Source organism: Rhinolophus hipposideros (assembly GCF_964194185.1).
Source record: "Rhinolophus hipposideros genome assembly, chromosome: 6".
NCBI lineage: Eukaryota > Metazoa > Chordata > Mammalia > Chiroptera > Rhinolophidae > Rhinolophus > Rhinolophus hipposideros.
The window spans coordinates 31,979,290-31,997,566 of NC_138052.1; the positions used below are offsets into that span (position 1 = coordinate 31,979,290).

At 39.1% G+C, this 18,277-nt stretch overlaps 1 protein-coding gene across 1 annotated transcript in view; it reads right to left on the reverse strand.

The window, feature by feature from the left end:
* The window catches only part of NEB (nebulin), a 181,532-nt gene that overhangs the window by 61,108 nt on the left and 102,147 nt on the right, over positions 1-18,277 (reverse strand). The window contains exons 80-101 of the mRNA XM_081052074.1: positions 18,011-18,115; positions 17,310-17,417; positions 16,221-16,532; positions 15,163-15,366; positions 14,703-14,807; positions 11,816-11,920; positions 11,403-11,714; positions 10,626-10,730; positions 9,966-10,064; positions 9,666-9,767; positions 9,418-9,525; positions 8,479-8,790; positions 7,000-7,104; positions 6,786-6,890; positions 6,327-6,434; positions 5,428-5,535; positions 5,212-5,325; positions 4,615-4,812; positions 4,114-4,218; positions 3,356-3,460; positions 3,144-3,248; positions 1,837-1,944 (exon numbers count right to left, since the gene is read on the reverse strand). Coding sequence (XP_080908200.1) covers positions 1,837-1,944; positions 3,144-3,248; positions 3,356-3,460; positions 4,114-4,218; positions 4,615-4,812; positions 5,212-5,325; positions 5,428-5,535; positions 6,327-6,434; positions 6,786-6,890; positions 7,000-7,104; positions 8,479-8,790; positions 9,418-9,525; positions 9,666-9,767; positions 9,966-10,064; positions 10,626-10,730; positions 11,403-11,714; positions 11,816-11,920; positions 14,703-14,807; positions 15,163-15,366; positions 16,221-16,532; positions 17,310-17,417; positions 18,011-18,115 — 3,138 coding nt within the window. The remainder of the gene's footprint in view (positions 1-1,836; positions 1,945-3,143; positions 3,249-3,355; positions 3,461-4,113; positions 4,219-4,614; positions 4,813-5,211; positions 5,326-5,427; positions 5,536-6,326; positions 6,435-6,785; positions 6,891-6,999; positions 7,105-8,478; positions 8,791-9,417; positions 9,526-9,665; positions 9,768-9,965; positions 10,065-10,625; positions 10,731-11,402; positions 11,715-11,815; positions 11,921-14,702; positions 14,808-15,162; positions 15,367-16,220; positions 16,533-17,309; positions 17,418-18,010; positions 18,116-18,277) is intronic.

Genomic DNA, 18,277 nt, shown 5'->3' on the forward strand with positions numbered 1-18,277 from the left:
GTAATCTTTTAAAAATCTCTTTTGTGATAATGGTTTGGCTTTTCTTCATTATAAGTCAAAGATGAGAAATGTGCTCAGGAACTTCTTTGTTTTTAATACCTGATAAGCCTGATGCTTAAGAGACATAGTTTTGGAGCTTCAGTTTCTACAAGGTTTTCCAAAAATACACGGCAATCAACTTCTTTGGGAAAACCAACTTTTAGTTTGTAAGCCATATTGCCTTTGAATTAATATTGCATAATTTCATGAACTACGAGGGAAGGCCCTTACAGAGATTAACATATAATCTCCTAGCACATAGTAAAATAACAATTCTTTCACAACTCAGAGGTCCACATCTCAGGAAAAAAAAAAAGGGAGAGATGGGAGTATTTGTGTTAGAATTCTTGCAAAGCTCTTCACCAACTACACACCAACCAAAATTCCCGTCAGAATTTTCCAGAATATTAGTTTCCATGCTCTTTATAGTCCTCATTTATAAAGAAGATAGTATTCAAAGATAGTTTAAAAAATACTAGTAGAATGCTTGGTTTAAAAGATTAATTTCTTTGTGTCCCACCTTGTTCCAAAAAAAAAGTTGCCGAGAAGTTTACCTCTAACTTTTTTCATAACTAAAGGAAAAAGCCTCTGCTGAGCTTTCAAAAATTTTATCTACAAAACTTCTCTTCCCAAATGAAAAGTTGACTCCTTTGGGCTAGTCTGTTTGTAGTTTTCCAAACAGTTGGGGCTGGGCAAAATCACATGTGCTAATTTTTCTCCAGGTAAGAATTAAATTAATTTCATCTATTAGCTAACAAAGTCTTTTTTTTTTTAACTCTGCATCTCTAGGTCCATTAGAAGGTGGTGAAATCAATTTACTGGGTCATTATCTTTTTAAATAAGTAGAAGGGAATTGAAATAATTAGAGTGCATTGTCTTTAGTGTAACAGTTAGTAAAACATTATGTTGGAAAGAACTTACATAAACTTCAGGTGACTGTGTGTGTGTGTATGTGTGTGTGTGTGTGTTTGTGTGTTGATTTGCAACATAAAATACATTTCTCACTGTGGGATTTGGTAAAAAAAGGTTTGAGAAATTCTGGTCTAAAATGTTATATGAAATGTTCATCATTAAGAGGTAAAAGTCTCTAAAAGAGGTCAAGTTTCTAAAACAGAACTGGCTTTATTGAAACTGCACTGAAGGTTACAGGGAATTTTGCAATAAAAAGTTTTACTGAAGAACATTTTTGGCATAAAGGGGTAAAGGTCATAAGACTTTATGATATATTTAAACAGCTCATGTGATTTAAGGTTCTTTACAATTATGTCTCTCCTAAGAAAAGTTCTGCTTTTAAAAAGAGGAATTTCAAAAGGTTTAAAATGTTTATATTTCATAGTTATAAAGCTAATTATTTTCTTTTTAATCATTTATTCAGGGATGGTATAATAACCAGTTATCACATTCACTGGCTTGTTTTTATACTCCAGCCCACATAATTCTATTTTTAAGAAGTCTATTTTGTATGGTGTATTATGTCTTCTGCCTATCCTGACTCCTGGCCAAAATAGTATATCCATCCATGTCACTTGCAGGCAGGTAGCGTAAAAGGCCACATCTGCATGCTTCATGCAAGGGTTTATGATCCCCTCCGGACTTCAGGGCCCTTGAGAGGAAGAAACACGGGCACAGAGTTCGTGATGACTAAGCGTCTGGAATTATTTGCTGGTATACCCCATGGGAGTGCGGGGGGTACTTCTGGGCAACCCATGTATCATGCAGAAAAATCCTGGGAGTGGAGAGCAGGGGAGGGCAGAGAGTTGGTGGGAAGGCTATCTACCACGTTTGTACTTGACTTACATTGCTCGCCAGGTGTTTCTGGTCCTGGGCGTGTTTCAGGGACATGGCACTGGAAGGCAGTATGTAGCTGGTGGCTTTCACTTTATCCCAGGCCTCCTTGTACAAGTTCTGTAGGGGTTAAAAATCTTCTTGTGAATACAGACAAATGCATTCTGGTTAGCTTCCGAGTAGCAGAGTTTTCCCTCTGTTTCTGTCCTAAGACATGCCCTAACAACCCCCAGATCTTCTCACTCTGTAGGATCCCAGTATCCTTAAGTGAAGAACTGCTTTAATACCACGACCGTACTTTCACAGTCCATTATTTTGTTCTCTGCCATAGCACTTACCACTGTGTGACAGGTATCAGAATTTTTGATGCTATTCATTCCCCATAGGTCTAAGAATTCCTGGAGGATGAAAACCACTAACGGTAGTTTTTGTTTTTGTTTTTTTTTAAAAAAACACCTGTTTACTCTTCCCTACTTTTATGTCACTAGTGGGAGCTCAAAATATGTTTGTTTCCACTCCTAGGTATTTATTTTCTGTGTTATTCTTGCCAAAAATGCATACTCTCAGTTTAATCATGAGAAAAAACATCATAAAAAAAACAAATAAGGGACATTCTACAAAATCACTGACCAGTAGTCTTCATATGTGTGAAGATCAGAAAAAGACAAGGAAAGATTGAGAAATATTCAGATTGGGGGAGACTAAGGAGTTCCTGAAAACTAAACGTGATGTAGGATCCTGGATTGGCCTCTGGAACAGAAAGCACCTTGGTGGAAAAACTGGTGAAATCTGGATAAAGTCTATAATTAACATTGTAATAAGGTTAATTTCTTAGTTTTGATAATTGTACTACAGAGAAAACGACATGGGACTTCTCCGTACTATTTTTGCAACTTTTCTGTAAATCTCCAATTATTTCAAAATGAAGTTTTAAAAAAATGTGTGTTGAATGAATCAATTCAGAAGAGGAAACCAAGTGTGTCTCGGTTGGTCTGTAAGCCACTGGCCACTGGAGAAACCAGAGGACAAATTCAGGGTCAACAAGAATAGCTTCCATGGAACCCGCCTGCAATACGGAAGACATTGCTAAATTTGTGTCAACTGTGTGAAATAGTGCAACATTCAAATTGGGGCTTATTTAATTGTAACTAGGAGGATTTATGAGATAAAGTAGGAATTGGAAGGTCCGGGAAAAAAACTGGACAAACCTTTGGGGACACAGTACCTATCCCTATTGTTTTCATATGGTTTCTAAAGGGAAAAAAAAAGGTAACTCAAATGCAACAGAAAGAAAATAAAAATAAAAAAAAACAACTCACACTGCTGTAAAGATCCTTCAGACTTTTGGTCCTGTCATAATCCACTGTTTCTAGAACTGTCGTATATTTGTCTTTAGTCTGGTGATAATTTTCTTTGTATTTCACCTACAGACAAAAAAACACCCCAAAAGATGGGTTATTCTTTTCTGTTGTTTGAAAACACGTAAAGACATGAATGGCTTGTTCTGGAAGAGAAAACAAGAAAGACGCACCTCACTGGCATTAATGTAGCTTTGAAGGGCAGTCACGTGAACTGGTGTATCTGTGACCAGATTGTAATTTGGTAGATTTTCTTTAGCTGCTGCTGTGTATTGTAGCTGTGGAGAAAAACAAAAGTCACTGAGAATGGGCTGCCATCAGCTTTAGCAGTTTGTGCCAACTTAAATTATAGTCCTGCAGGCTTTGTGTGGTGGCCAGAACTAATCGTTTCTCTTGACCAAGGGTGGGTCTGGATCTTTGCCAGGTCCCCTTCCTCATTTTGTTGTCTTTTCCATGCCCACACTTGACCCCTGACGGCAGCCGCTCAGTTTTCGATATTCCATCAGTCTGCCCTATCAGAGCTGAACCATGTGCCGGGAGATTTTCCAAATATCTATTTTTTTCCACTTCAAAACTTATCTATTTATGGTCAAAGTATGCATTTGCATTCTCCTCTCTACAAGTTAACCTAATCAACTAAGATATTGATGCTTGAGAGTAGTTCACTGGGAGACACAGGCCAGACAACTTTCTATTAGAAATGTTTAATGCCTTCAACTATGGAGAGACAAACTGAGAATGTCCAGCACCCAGCAGGTCCCAGGAGTGGTCTGACTGGGCAGTGGGCCTGTGGTTCCCTTTGGTCATGCACTGTTAGAGCACCTTCCTCTGCCTGGGCACTGGGCCAGCAGTGCCAATACCCCGCTGAGAACACCACGGATTCTGCTGACCCACGGTGAGCTGTTAGTTCCAGAAGACTGGACTGGCTCACCTGACTCTGCAGTTCATATGATTTCTTGGCCTGGAGGATCTGGGGCGTATCCCAAACATAGCATCCAATGCCTTTCAGCCAATTTAAGTCATCTTTATATACATTCTGCAAGAAAGAAGAGACAGTGAGAGAGGATAGGTACTCACTGAACTTACAGTTGAACATTCTGATGATTTCCTGTTAGCTCATGCTGCGCTTGGTGCTTAGAGGTCAGAAGGTGGGTCTCCCAAACCCCGGGCAGGCCTTTCATTCTCTGGCCTAAAGAAGCGTAGGAGGAGAACAGTAGCTTCGTTTTAGTCTAGTGTTACACAGACTAACTATGTAACACAGGTGTCTCCTGGCTCAGAAGGGATTCTTACACCAAAAAGTGGTGGGTTACTGGTGCCACTCTGTGTTGCAAAGCAGCAGGGTTTATGAATACAGGGATGAGCAGAGCAGAGGGGCCCAGGCAGGGCTGGGCGAAGCCTGTGGTTAAGTCAAGCTGCAGGAAAGACACCTTACATCACTCAAGATCTCCTGTGCGTTCCGGGCCCGTATGACATTGGGCTCTTCTAGGAGAGGTGTCCACTGATGAAAGTAGTTTCGGTATTCCAGGTCACTGAGAATGTACTGGCATCTCTTAGCCAGCACGTGATTCATCATATCATTGGGGATATGGATATTTGCTTTGGTGTCTTCATAATGTTTTCTGTAGTTCAACTAAAGAATATTATTTTTTTTTAAAAGACAAAAGTAAGAAAGGAAATGTAAATTATTCAGAGCAATCTTGTTTAGAGTCTTATTTCCAATATAGATCAGTACCTTTAAAATACACTAAGATTTTAAAAAAAGATACTTTAATATATTCTTCTTTTTTAAAATGTCTCATCCTTGTAGTGACCATGTTGTCCGATTAGACATTAAACATTGCTAATTAGACAGGACCCTCACTGAGTGTTTTGTAGTGGAGGCGGGTGGGAAAGGGCGGGAACTCGAAGCCATCAAACATACACAAGGCTAATGGCAGGGGTGGCGGAAAGTCTCAAGACTGACCCATCCCCCAGCTAATCTCAAAACAAAGGGCAGGTCAGAAATAAAGTTCCAATGAACTTTGCTTACCGCACTGCTCATCTTTTGGAAATCCAGACAGTGAACCACACTGGGGAACTCACTGATTTCTTTTCCAGCCAGGTAGTGACCCTTCTGCTTCTCAAACGTCTCTTTGTATTTAAGCTGTGAAGTATGTACAATACTGAGAATCACCGGGATTTTTCTAACCAGCCCCCACTTCCCAGTAAAGACTCTCAAACCTATGAGAGGAAAAGTCCTACTGACCTCGCTGTTCACAAAGTCGGCATGCTTGGCTCCAACGATGGGAATGTAGCGTTCATCCAAGGTATAGCCATAGGCCTTGGTTCCCTCCCACGCCCCTTTATACAGTATCTAGAACAAAGGAATATGTGTCAACAAAAGTCTGCTTGCGATTTCTTTCAGGTACCACTAAAAAGAAAAAAAAAATCAAGGTAAAATATTTATGTTGAAAGGCAAGGCTTAAATCTTTATTTACAGCCATCCATGTACCTATCTAAGGACAAGCTAGAGTCCTTTATCTTGTTGCAAATGAAATCTACAGGCTCTGAGGCATTTTAGAACCAAATTTAACTATATTTACAGTTTAAATAAAAGTGAAAACAACTTTGCACATAGGGTGAGAATCACCAAAGATTGCTTCCCATTGAGCAGACACACATAAGACACGCACACACACATCGTCCCTTAAATTAGCTGAATGAAATTTGGAGGGTGAGTCCTCCATTTGTGGGCTGGAGATGTTTGTACATGATTGTTGAAGAGGGACCAGACTTTCTTGTCTTTTCTCTGACAGCAGTTGCTCCAGCCTGTGTGCACCCAGAATCAATACAGCACTTGTTAACATTATGACCCATTTATTTATCGGTATGTCTGTCCTTCTCACTTGCATGAGCTCCTGAGGCTTGTCTCATTGAGCTTTAATTCCTCAGCACCTAGCACATCACAGCCACTCAAAAAACACAAGCTGGATAAATGCTACTCACTCTCAGTAATATGTTACTTTTAATAAACAAGACTAAATACTACAAAAATAATTGATCTCCTCCTAAGTTCAGTTGTTCACAAAATCATCCAAGAATATGAATAGTGACAAGAGTGTAAAATTAGGAACTGGGCTGTATATCACAAAATATAGAACTTACGGTACTGTAGAGTTTTTCCATGTCTTTGGCGTGGGTGATGTATGGTGTATCTGGCGAAAATGTGTATTTGCCCTTTAGTAATTTATTAAACGTTTCTTTGTATTTTATCTAAGGAGAGACAACGAAATAAAACAGAACCTTACTATAAATGTATATTTAAAGTTTCATAGGATCTATCTAGCAACATGATAGTCTACATTTAGAGATTAAGATTAACTGGCTGAATTTTAGTCTTTCAGCTAATAGAATAATTTGGAGAAGAATACGGATAGTCTCTAAAAGTGGGTACAATTGTACCACCTACTAGTGGCATTTAAGTCATTCCCTCCCAAAGATGATCTTATAATCTCCCCACACCCATTTTCTTACAAACAATTATCTGGAGTTAAGCCAATCTGTTCAATGATAGACAACTAGCTCCCCAACCTAGGTACCTCGTTACATACAAAGCAAACTTACATCGCTTTGATTGACTGAGTTAAACTTGGCCAAAACAATCTCTGGAGTGTCTTCCACACTTGTGAAGTTAGGATAGTTGTCAAGAGCGGCTTTCTTATATTTCACCTGCAAAGAAATAGAGATGATTAAGAGAGGTTTCCCCCTATAGGGCACCTAGCCCCACATGGCAGGTATGGAGGCCAGGCATCAGGTAAGAAGAACAGACTTTGTGTACCTGATTCACCAATTCTTGGTTTTTAGTAACCCTCACATGGTCCACAGAATCCAGGGGGATCCAGCCAATGCCTCTGAGCCACTCCAGGTCGGCTTTGTAGACATTCTGAGAAAAGGAAGAGAGATACGATGAAAGCATAAATGGCTCAGCCATGGGGTTACAGACAGCAGATTAGACATAATTTTTTCAGAAGCCTTCAAAAGATTTCCTCTTGTGGCTATTGTCTCATTGACTCAATCGTGATTTCATCTGCTCACCTGAGCAATATTTCTTGAACCTCTTACTATGAATGAAGTACTGTGCTAGGTGCTTTGAGAGATTAGTACAAATAAGGAGTCTGGGCCCAGAGAGAAGTCTTTTACGAAGTGGAAGCTGGTAAGTGCTATGAGATCAAGACCACTCAAGTTCTATGGGAGTTGAGGGTAGGGAGCCGTTATTTTTAGCTGTGAGCATAAACAGAGGTTTTACCAAGGAGATGGTAACTTTAGACGGGCTTAGTATATTTAGTTATATAGAAGTATGCGAGACATTTAGAATAAAGGAAATTATGGAAGTAAATGCTCATGTATTATAGGGTAGGAGGAGGCCACCCACTGGGCAATCCTGTGTCTACCCTTCCCCACCTAGCTCTGGATTCTCCCAGCTCACCCACACCCAATGAAAAGGGTTAGGAATCTGATTAAAGTTCCACAATGGTCTTTCTGCTGCAGCAACCAGTGAGGTGGAAGGTTCAAATTCAGCCCCTGCACCACCAGCAGTCTTTGGTTTCCTGTTTCTGTTTTGGTAAAGATGAGAAGACCCAGGTAGGGTCAGCTCCTCAGTGCACCTGAGTATCACATCCCCTACAGGGGGATATTGTATTTCTGTCCCCTACAGACCGCTGGTGTCAAGGAGAGATCTTGATTCAGGCTTCAGTGCGAGCTGGCCTAAATCTTATTTTCTGTCTAGCTTTCCCAAAGCTCTTCGTGAGGAATTCGTGGCCCTCCTGCAGCTCATCAGTACTTTGTGTTCCTTTTGCTTTGATCCCTTGTAAGCAGCTCCTTCATAAATGCCTCGAGGAATGAGATGCTTGAATCTCAAAGCAAGAATGCGCCAGTCCTGGGTCCCTGACTATGCTATCATGCAATGCTGCCAAAATCCCAACTCAATCTTAACCCCCACCCCAGCCCATTATTATTTTAAATCAGTTCACAATTTTTCATGCAAATGTGAGTGAGGAGTTGTCTGTGCTGATGGCACAGAAGCAGCAGAGTTTTAAAACATTGGCTTTGGAAGCTATTCAGAAATGCAGTCAGAAGGCAAAGGTGTCTGGCACTCAGTTGTCGCTCCCCATCTTTCTCTACTTCATCTGCAGCGTTCACTCCCTTCTCAGGAGTTTACAGCTCCAAGCTTCAAAGACGGGTGGTTCCGGAATGCTGTTTATAACTCTCTCAGTATACCATATGTGTCTAGATAATTTGGGGGGGAAAAATCACTTACATCGCTCTGCAGGTCATAGGCCTTCTTTGCCTGAATAACATCATTTTGGTCAGGATGACACGTCCATTGGTGCAGGATATTACGATAATCAATGTCACTGACAAGGTCCTGCCCCTGCTTGGCGGCCAACACTGACATCATGTCACCAGGTATATTGATTTTGGCCTTTGTTTTGTGATAGTCTTCTTTGTATAGTCTGTCGTTCTGGATCTGGCCCGCATGCTCAAACCAAACCAGTTTAGGATCATCTCTCATCGTCGGAACACCAACATAATGACCTTTTTGCTTTACGTGTTCAGCTTTGTATTTCAGCTGGTGGGAAGAAGCATAGAGACTCCATCAGCTTGAATAAGCACAGGGCAAAAGGGACTTTGAACATCAGCAAATTCAACCCGCAGCCTTTTGTGTCACACGCCTCTACCCCAAGAATAACTAACAAAAAGCACTGAAATAACATTTTTTAAAGGAAAACATATCAATTTCAAAATAGGAAAAAAAAAAGTGTTTTCTAAATTTTGGCAATATTTTATTTAAGTTCTAGCCAGGGAATAGAAAAAAAGTGAAAATAAATGACGGATGTTCACTAGACTTATTCTGGTGATCATTTAGCAATATATACAAATCTTGAATCATTATGTCGTACACCTGAAACTAATAAAATGTTATATATCAATTATATCTGAATAAAAAAAATAAACAAGAAAAAAGTAAAGAACTCAAACAATAGCTTTGAAAGAAGCCAAGGCAGGAAAATAAAAAGAATGCCCAAAGCCCATGGGGAAAGGACCAGAAAGGAGCAGGTACTCCATCCATCCCCAAGCCCAGCCAGGCCTGCTGAGCCAACAAGGAACACTCCACCGTGTTAGGCCTTAGCACAACTGAGTTCCCCGCCGGCAAGGTCCAGCCTTTGCCAAGTACACTCATACGGAGATGAATTACCTCGCTCTGAACATCACCAGAATGATGGGCATGAACAAACGGCACAGCATCTGGAGGCAAAATGTAACCTGTGGCTTTTTGTTTCTCCCATCCTTCCTTGTAGAGGTACTAGAAGACACGGGGTCACAACAAACGGTTACACTGAGTAGACAGAATGGAAGGATAAGTCGTGTGTAGACATGTCCGATAGTTACGTTATGGTCCTCCGAACCCACACCAAATCTCAGGCATCCAGGTAAAACCCATACCTGGTCCAGTATCCGGGCTGCCTCCTGAGCAGTGTGCAGCAGGGGGGTTTCTGTGAGGGTGTACTTTGATTTGGTGTCATTCCAATTTTTCCGGTATTTAATCTAGAAACGAGAGGCAAGGGGGTAAGTTACTTGCCGTTAAGAAAACATAATGTAAGCAAATGCTAACATTAATCATCTGACAGATTACAATCTGTATCTCGGACAATGCTTGCATTGCCAAGTGTTAAGTAGGTGGCAAAGCTTTGGAAATGACATGTTCTCGATTGGGCAACTGTAGAATGACAGCCATGTACTTACATCATTCAGGATCTCACCACTTTGTTTCGCTGTCACATAGTCAACTCTGTCATCCACAGGAGTAAAGTTCAGAGTTTCTATTTTCGTGCGATATTTATTCTATGGGAAAGAAAATATCTTTTAGACAGTCTTAGTCCCTCCCTGGTCCTCTGTGAGCTAAGAAAGATGTGCTAAATTTAAGGGTCCTTCTCTATCAGAACTGTAGAGCGTCATAGTTGAATGGCACCTTCTTGGCAATTTGGCTTTTTTCTTAGCATTTAATTTTTTAACAAATGGATTGGCTTCTTATCCCACCCACAGATTTTAAAGTAGCAGGTTTATTTAGCTCCCAAAGTCATGTAATGTATCATGTGTCTATACTCTCCTTTTTTTTTCAGGTGGACAAACTTCTCTCAAAGTATTGCTATTGCTGACAAAAGAAAACTTTTCATTTATACAATGCCAAGCATTCATGAGTGTGCTGGATATTATATTATGGATGTGGTCCCATAATGTCATAGTGACGATACAGGATTATTTTGGAAAAATGTATGCCTGGATTAAAGGACAGCAATTGAAACTGTTAAAATCACTGATCGGGAAGGACTGTACTTTGGTTCGCATATTTTTGTTCAGTCTCTTAGGAAATGTACCGAAGGGTAGGATAAAATCTTGGAATACCTCACTGAAGATGTCCGTAGCATATTTGGCATGATTGACGGAAACAGAATCATTTGGCATCCACCCAATCCCACGTAGCCATTCCAAATCAGACTTGTAAATAGCCTGTGGAAAAGGTGAGGATGAAGTCAGCAACCCTAGCCACATGGTCCTGTTTCTATCCATCAGACTGATGGAGAAATACAGCTTAAAGATGAAATACTCAAGTAGCCAGGCAAGTAACATAAGTAAGTGAATTCGGAGGCCAGGTAGTATGACAAACTGAGGGACATATTTTCTATTTAAAAAGGGTTAACTTCTATTCAGCTCCAGGTGATTGCTGCCAGGGTAAATGCACACCCAGAGCTTCATTGTCTAAGTTTTCAAGAGAAATTGAAAATCCTAAATTTAGAAAATTTCCTGTTCCAAAAACCTTGGCAACGTAATTCAAAATTTTTAACCACTGCGTCAACTAAAAAAAGCATATCCGTGCCTACATCCTGCTGATATTTTACTTAGGATGTAACCACGTTGCTGCTTAAATTCTATAGAAATGATATTTTCATGATAGTTGTCTTTATCCTGTAACAATGAAGAATTGGAGTCATACTACCCTTTGTTTCCTGACACAAAGTCTAGCTCCTTCATGGCTCTGGTGATTTTGATACCATGCTATCAGGCTAGAACCAAATTCCTGGCTGTGTAAAGACATGAAGGGGTGAGGATTTAATGACATCAGCTTTCTGGGAGTCCTGGCAGAAAGAGAGAAGAGCTCACGCTCTGATGCAGCCCACTCACATCGCTTTGCAGTTCGTAGGCTCTCTTGGCCTGAATGACATCGTTCTGGTCAGGCAGGCATGTCCACTGGTGTAAATAATTGCGATAATCGATATCGCTGACCAGAGTCTGGCTATTTTTAGAATGCAAGACGGAAAGCATATCCACTGGGCTTTGGAACTTAGTCTTCCATTTGGCCCACTGCAGCCGGTACTCTCTTTCATTCTGAATCTTGCCAGCGATGAGGGCCCACCGAATCCTGTTGTCATCCCTGGCAGTGAGGGTACCCACATAGTGTCCCTTCTGCTTCTCGTGGTCAAGCTTGTATTTATACTGGAGACAGAAAAACAAAGCAGATGGATCACAGGATGGACTCTTGATGCACCTAGCGTGCTTGTTTACAAAACTGAGAAGTCACACCAGGCCATACTTACGTCACTGGCAATCTCCCTGGAGGCCTTGGCAGCCTGGATCGGGATGGCGTCCAGCCGTATGTCGCAGCTCATCTTCATTTCATCCCAATCATCACGGTAAATTTTCTGAAGGAGGCAAAACATAAGGTATCATTCCAGATTTTACCAATAACTCCCAGGGCTCAAGTGGAATTAATATCAGAGGGGTACAATTTTGAAGTCCCAGAACCAGTTAAAGAAAGGGGAGTAGGTGAAAGGATCATTCTGCAACACTGTATTGAAATAGGAAATCCTGTCTGGAGTTCAAAGACCCAGGCTTGACAAGAGTCTTTTCTTTTTCATTTGAATCATAGCCTTGATATAGTTGTTCATGGTTTATGTAAAAGCTGCTTTTTGCATTGGTCGCTTTGGGATAAGTTTCCGTAGATATTAATGGGCTATTACTGAATTCCTTTAATTCAATAATTCAACTTCTCTAATTTTTACATTTAATTCAATTTTGTAATCTTCAAAATTATAAACCTTTTATATTTGTGGGTCCCCCCCCTCCAATATAGTTTCTTAGATCTTCTTATGTAATTCATTAATTATTGTTTGGGAATGTTAGATGTTGAATTAGAAGTACAATTAGACATTAGTAGCCACTTTTAAAAATATAGCAGTCTTTTGTTTGTAAAAAGAAGTTAGTTAAGGGAGTAACAGATTTACAGATAACATTTTAAATATATGTTCATATTTAAACAGACACATTCTGTATCGGCAATGTCAAAAAGACTCAGAAATGACAGTAATTTAAATGTATAATTTAGAAATCATACCAATCAATATGGGAGCTTGAACAGTACAGAAATGAGGGGTAAATTTCAATTACTGATAGTTTCATGGCCTTTGAATATCTGAAATATGAGTGCCCAGATAAACTTACAAAGTTTTGTCTTTGTAAGTATGGATAAGTTTTGTATGAATTTTCATTCAAGTTTTTGTTTGAATTTTGGATGGTCCTATCAAAACAATTGACTTGTTTTCTGTACAAAAGAAAACATATTCTCCACATTTAAATGTTTATGCTAGAGAATATTTAATGCAAACTTGTCATTATGCTATTTTAATTTTTTATTTATTTAATTTTATTACATATATTGTTCCACTATATCTTCTTATGTATTAATTTTTGTTTGCTTATGCGGTCAAATATATTTTTTATTTGAACTACAAAAAATCTGGCTTGAGATGAGACTTTTTCATTTACTAATTTAAGAACATGGGCAAATTACTTCATCTTTTTAAATCTGAATGTTCTCATCTGAAAAAAACAAAATAATAATATTTTACTTGTGTGGTCAGGCTGAAGATTAAATGAGTCAATTTAACATAAATTTGCTTGGTTGCCTATAAAACTGTATACAAATATTCTAAAAATGTTATGCTTTCTAAATGGTGGAAAGAGTTTGAAATAGTGGGTTATGTAAAGATAATAGTAATGATGACACCCTGTGTAAAGAAAATATACATTTTGGTTAACATTCAAATGAGATGTTTGATTTATTCCAAAACACAAGCCATTTTCATTATATCTAAATATCTAATATAGCCAAATATCTAGATACCTAAATATGTAAAGTTAAAAACTTCACTGAAGGCATAGTTTCAAATATTAGTGTTGCTTACATCATCATAGCAATGGAAGGTTCTGGTATTTCCAGCTGAGACATAGAGCATGGAAAAGAAATTGCACATGAGACTTTGCCTCTGGATCAAATGAAAGAGGCTGAGGAGGCCATGCCTCCAGTCACTTGATCATAAAAGTGCACTGCTCCATAATATTGATTCTGGTTTGGAAAAAAATGTATCAGTGCCCTAAAAGTTTGGTTTTTCACCAACCCTTGTACAACAGTAGCTCCTAAGTAGCTCATTATAATAGAGTTGATGGTGCAGTTGGCACATGGTGAGGAATCTTTGCTTGGTGGGCTCTTTCTCTCACAGAGATTTATTATTTTTTGAAAGATGCAAAGCTTCAAACTACGGTGAATTGCACTAATGTAGTATCCTTCTTCTTAGGTCATCCTTATTCTACACACAAAAAACTTCTGTGATCCTGAAGGCGGTAACTTCTTGAACTTTGCTGAGTTGTGTAGCAAGCCACAACTGAATTCTCTCATTTTATCTAATAGATTTTTAAGTGGATTCTCCTTTTTCTCCCATGCATATAATGATTTATTCTGCCAATAATGATAATTTTGCCTTTTTGTTTCTAATATTTATCTCTTATTCTTACTCTTATGTAATTATTTGGCTCTAATGAGAAGCTTACTTATTATTGGTTTAGTCTTCATTTATTTTGACCAGTTTTGGTAACTGTGATCGTTTTTCTTCTTTCATTGGGCTCTATGGTAATTTGTTTATTTCTTGAAGTTCTGAGAGAATTCTCCTGTGCAATCATCTGGGTGACCCTAGCATTTGAGAGGAGGAATGAATGTCTTTAATAACCCTCTTAATTTCTTGCTATATTTCTTTATTCTTTTTCTGGAGTCCATTTTTGTAATGTGTAGTTTCCGAGAAAATGCTCTATAATGCAGGTTATAAAATTAATTTGTGAGTTTTGCAAAGAATTCTCATATTTTGAGATCATCTGAATCTATCATTAATTCCCCCTTGTTGTTGGTATGTCTCCTCATTCCTCATTCCTCTATCCCTTTTGTCATGCTGACACTGGCTCACCAGTACTGGCCTTGCCTGGTGACTCAGGGGACGTGCTCCTCTCCTCACTCCTGGCCAGGCAGAATGTAAGGAGGCTTCCCTCACTCCATTAGTCAATCTTACCTCCTTGGCTATGAAGGGTTTCATGGGTGGTATTGCAATACCACCTGGATGACTTTCCAAACAGAAGGACAGGTGTTGCAGTACTTACATTGCTCACGTTAAGAGCGTTGGCTCTGGCAAGATTAATTTCTGGAGTATCCGGCATTATGTGGATGGAAGTTTTATCCTTGTCCCAAACTTCTCTGTATTTTGGCTATGGAAAGAATCCACAATAACACAATTACTTCATAATTTGTAATTTTGTTAGTTTCAGTGCATAACCTGCAATTTTTCTGAACCAAAATCTTTTCAGGTTAAGTTAAAAAAACACTTCTAGAATCTTTTCACATAAGATACTCAAATTTGATATGAAATCTGTATTAAAAACTTTTATTAACATGCTGAGTTTTTGTTTAAAAGTAATAAGCAATAATAAGACAACCCTCTCCATATTATTTATTAAAATCTTTGCTATCATCAATGTTATTATTATTAGATTACTAGGTTAATTATTTATCATTTATTTATAACATTAACCCAATGTGAATATAGAGAAAAAGGTGACTTACAATACTAATATTTTCAGCATTTGATTTAGCAAGGACAACTTCAGGTGTGTCAACAATACTAGTGTACTTGAGATTCACCACAGGTGTCCGATAGACACTGTCTCGTATAATCTCCTGGGCATTTTTGACTTTCAGTACTTCGGGAGACCCATCAGGCATCCAGCCAATGCCACGCATCCACTCCAAGTCAGACTTGTAGATGGCCTGGGAAAGAAAACAAAGTTAGCTGAAAGCAGGATTTTTAAAAATTGTAGTAAAATAAGGAAACATTTTTTATGTTATATTTTATGCTCCACAAACAATAATAAAAAACAAGCACTGGCCTGACCAACATAATTCCTCATATGTACAACAGTGTTTGTTCTGCTTCTTGTCTGTGGCAGGACATCTGTGTTGGGTGCCTATGTCCATTTTAAAAAGCAGAATGATGTAGAAGGAGACCTCTGATTGGGGGAATGCATGGAAAATGTTTGAATAATATTAGGTAATCATCACACTACTCAATGTGGACTTTGAAAGCAATAATAATGAGTTCTCCAATAAGTTCTCCACAAATCAAACAGAGCAATGTTTTCAAAATTTGCAGTTCAGATCTGATGTCACAACATCCCCCCGTCCTATGGTTTCCCATTTATCTTATGATAAAGATCAAAATCCTCAACATGGACTAGAAGGTGAGGGATGATCTAGCACCAGTCCTTACCTGTTTTTCCAGCCTCATCTTATGTGTGTTTCCCTTTTAACTGTGCATTCTGACTATGTTGTCCTTTTAGTCTGTGGTTTGCATACAGCCCCCTTGCATATGTTGGTCATTCTGTAGGAATGTCCTCTGGGACATCCTCACGGAGGATGAATAAACCCAGCAGTAAAGTGGGCAATTAATAAACGTGTAAAGATACTAAAGAGAAATGCTATTGTAGGGAGATGTTGTGTTTCCCCAAGCACTCAAAGGAGTGATGAGGCAAAGCTGTTGAAGGCTTCCTTCCTGAGGAGTAGCCGTTCCCCCCACCCCCACCAAGGCACCCAAGTTGGTGCTCCCCGTGCAAGCACACACGTACATCACTCTGCAGGTCGTACGCTTTCCTGGCTTGGATCACATCGTTCTGGTCAGGTAAACAAGACCAGTGGTGCAGGTACTGGCGGTAATCCATGTTGCTTGCTAGCGCCTGGCCTTCTTTGGCGGCGCTGATGGACACCATGTCCCCTGGGATGGAGATCTTGGCCTTGTTGTCGTTGTAGGCCTTTTTGTACAGCCTGTCGTTCTGTATCTTCAACACATTTGCTGCCCAAACCAGTTTAGGGTCTTCTTTTGCATTGCGGCATCCAATGTAATGGCCTTTCTGTTTCTCATAAGCAGTTTTATATAGATACTGGTGGATGTGAACAGAAGAAAGAAGAGTTGTTTTCCTAAACTCAGTTTCTCTAGGCAGCCTGTTCAAAATAACTCCATTCCCTTAGATTACCCTTTTAGGGGCACTGTGAGGACCTTTAAGGTAAGAACTGTGCTTCTAGATTACCCTTCAATCAATATAGGCTTGTCCAATGTTTCCCAAACTTCAGTCATTGTCACCTTATATGTTTTGCCACAAACAAGTACCTCCTGTACTTCATACTGTAAGTCGACTTGAATCTTTGTTTAAATAAATTGATTCTTAAAGTATAAACTTACTTAAATTTTTATTTTAAAATTCATGATTCTATCTAAATGAAATAAAATCAGTATTTTTAAGCACACATTAAAATAAATATGTAACCATTTAAAAACAATGCTTGTCCATGTGCTTCATAAAATTACCACAGGAACCATCCATGCACGCTGCATTTTGAAAAACAACAGAATTCTTTTTACCCATAAATCCCTCTAAGTACTTGTAAATTAACTGATATTGAGAAGGTATTGAAAAGGAAACAGAAATCTGTGCTTAAACATAAGGAGAGCAGAAGTAAGCAGAGATGCATGAGGGATGTCAAGCTCTTGTAAAAGTTGTTCTTGAATTCACGGTTTTAAAACAAGACACTAATAACAATGACCTCCATTCCACTTAAATATAACTCTTGGGGAATTAAGTTCAAGATTAGTACACTAGTAACTCCCTGTGTGTCCACTACTTAGTGTTTGTTAAAGCAGGGTAAGGGGGAGCTCTTACATCACTAGCAATATCCCTGGAAGCCTTGGCATGCTGGATCCCAATGGCATCGGCTCGTAGGTCATAACCTGTCATCTTGATGTCTTCCCAAGCTTGCTGGTACTGTTTCTGCAAATGAAGATTGCAATGCCACAGTCAAACTGAAGAGGGAGCGACAGAGTCAGCATTGCTGATGCGTTCAAGAACACACTTGAACGGTTACATTGAAAATTCATCTCATAAGATTTATAAAATAGGCTAGTTTCATATTGAACTTAAGTTCTAGTAGATTTTTAATGAAATTGTATAATCTCTCCCAATAACTTTTTAAAGAAGGAAATTTAGCAGACAGTCAATCATGTGAAAATGAGAAAAAAAAACATATTTTTTGGCTTTTAAAAGAAAAAAATCAGTGATGCACTACTAAAAATAGCATTAAATGTTACTACACGTGCATATGTATGTTTTTATGTTGTATTTTTTGGTGAAACCGCTGCGTTTTCCCTTCCAACAAAGGACACACATCTCTCTATATTTTACACACACACACACACACACACACACACACACACACACACACGGCACTTATCACTAGCTTAAAGATTGGAAGTAAAAGAAATGGTAGGGAAATGCCTTTTGCTAAACTCTCTCTGCAGCTTGTTGCCGAAAGGTTCGGTTAGGCAGAAAACATGTGTAAAGCAAATGGCTGTGGAGCGCCTTACGTTGCTGATCTGCATGGCATTGATTTTGGATTGTAGCATCCCTGGGGTGTCAGCTGGCACATTCACATTCGTCTTCTCTTTGTCCCACGCGTCACGATACAGTGGCTGGTAAAAATGAAAAACAAAGAAGGACTGATTAGTAAGTAAGTCAACAACCACATGAATAAAATGATAAGGTCAATTGAAAGTTCTCGTTGGATGTTCTCAGATAAAAATGTAGATCGCATTTTGTTTTTATTTAGAAGGTGCCAGTAGTGACTTCATCAA